Raw genomic sequence first — 2,252 nt, forward strand, 5'->3', positions numbered from 1 at the left:
ATTGAACCCAAAAACATATTACAATGGCCTTTGTATTTATAGCTACATTAAGGCACTTTAGCTTTCGATACATGGTAAGAAAGAAGACATAATAAGATTGAATCAGATTATCCTTTGGTAAAGAGTCAATTAAATAGGCAGTGATAAATTACCAAGAAAGACATAAAATTTTCAAACTATAAGTAATTACTGTTTTCCAAATAATTTAGAATGCTTCAACAAGCTTCAATTCTATTCAACTCAAACATAAAAGATCATATATATATATATATATATATATAAATTTTGAATACTACTTCTTCTCATGGTCACTTGATCATAAGATCATTTAAACATCTTAATTATAAAGCATTATAAGATACATTACTATAAATAGATTTTAAGAACTTTATTAAAGATTTGATTGATATATTACATTAGAAAACTAGCAAGCCACTTCTAAACACAAGATATTTACTGTTCTGGAAGAAATAACATATTCCTACATGGACTAGAAATGCTCTCCTTTGAAGTCAATCTGTTCAGGCAGGGTCGACATCTCAATCAGTGCACTGAATGGTTCCTCCGACGTACTCACAATTGTAGATGGAATATTATAGCTTCTGAATTCGTATGAAGCTTGTGATGCTTCTCTAGAAATTCTTGTCTGCTCAAATATTGCATCGTCATACCTTACACTGTCATGAAATTTTGTGTTTCTTGGACCGCCTCTTAACCAGAAAAATTCCTCTACGACCTCTTTCATAGACGGTCTTTTCCTCCTTTCGAAATGAAGGCATTCTCTTGCTAACCTTCCCATATCTTCCATCTGTAGCAGGTTTCCCTCCTCCAATACTTTTCTATCCAGGATTTCTGTGAACCGGTTGTCATGAAGTTTGGAAGGAAAAGACTAGATAAACTCCACCCGTTGCTGGCTCTTTCTGTACAGATGGGTTGTAGAGATGTTAAAAGCTCAACCAGGACTACACCAAAACTGTATACATCACTTTTGTCGGTGAGTTGATACGTTTGGAAGTACTCAGGATCTAAATAACCCCTTGTGCCCATTATATTATTAGTGGTGAGATGTGTGTTATTGGAAGCGGAGATGAGACGACAAATCCCAAAATCTTCAAGTTTGGGAGAGAGTCTCTCATTCAAAAGACTGTTAGATGATTTTACATCCCGGTGGAAAATGGGTTGAGATGCTCCAGAGTGTAGATATGTCAAAGCCTCTGCTGTCTCGATTGCAATCTGCAGACGTGAAGCCCATGACAAAAACCTTTCTTTGGAGTGTAAATGTTCAAACAATGTTCCATTCGGAACGAATTCAGATGCCAGCAATGGAAATTTAGTTTGGATGCAGCAACCTAACAATTTCATTATGTTTCTATGATTTATCTGGGAGAGAATTGTAATTTCATTAAGAAACTCATGGTCATCCTCTAGAGGGTCACAAATTGCTACACATATCACCTCTCCCAGACCCCCAAAACTGTAGGTACCGGATGTATTGGAGTTTGAATTAGTGAAAGGCCCATCTGAAGGTAGATCAAAGTACGTTGTCCCAAAGACGTTTTCACACATCCAAGCATAGTTATAATAGGAGTCTATGACAAGGTAACCCGTATAACAGATCTCCATGATCTTATAAGGATAAAGAAACCCACCTTTAAAATTACCTTTAAGCTTCCCATCGGTATAATTACCAACATTGACATAAAAGAACGGAGCTAACATCCCAGTAACTTTATCCTTCTCGCATGTGATATCAAAACCAGGGTATCCACTACTAGAATTGTTTATCCAGAAAGGGTAACTCACACTCATTGAGCCACACTTTTCTGGATGACATTTTGCAGCAGTAAGGCGCACTAAACAGAGACATTATAAAACGAATTACAAATCCACAATGCATTTGCATTTGTGTCGGCATTTCTGTTTGAGTAAAACCAGCTACTCAATCACCCCAAAATCGACAAAAAGATGTTAACGTATGGAAAGCCGCGTGGAATTAATTAGTCGCTGAAGACCTTGCGAAATACCTACATCCCATTGCTGACTAGTCTTCAAAATGATTATCTAAAGTCGAATGGTCAGATTCTTTCTCCAATTATTAGAAACACAAATCCACAAGTGCCCCCACGTACGTTTGCATTACATCTAATTTTTTGAATAGAATATTCAATTATTAGCTTAATTTTTTTTTAATTTCTAGTTCAATTATTTTTATTTAGTTTTAAGATTCATCGTTAATGGTTCAAGGGTTAGAG

The 2,252-nt window shown here is 35.9% G+C and overlaps 1 protein-coding gene across 1 annotated transcript; it reads right to left on the reverse strand.

The window, feature by feature from the left end:
- Positions 1-786: 786 nt before the first annotated feature.
- LOC131875730 (wall-associated receptor kinase-like 9) lies at positions 787-2,035 on the reverse strand. The gene is made up of 2 exons (XM_059220370.1): positions 2,029-2,035; positions 787-1,853 (listed from the first exon to the last, which is right to left on the reverse strand). Exons 1-2 carry the CDS (start codon positions 2,033-2,035, stop codon positions 787-789), a joined length of 1,074 nt encoding a protein of 357 aa, XP_059076353.1.
- Positions 2,036-2,252: the final 217 nt, after the last annotated feature.

The sequence above is a fragment of the Cryptomeria japonica genome, chromosome 5 (assembly GCF_030272615.1).
Source record: "Cryptomeria japonica chromosome 5, Sugi_1.0, whole genome shotgun sequence".
Classification (NCBI taxonomy): domain Eukaryota; kingdom Viridiplantae; phylum Streptophyta; class Pinopsida; order Cupressales; family Cupressaceae; genus Cryptomeria; species Cryptomeria japonica.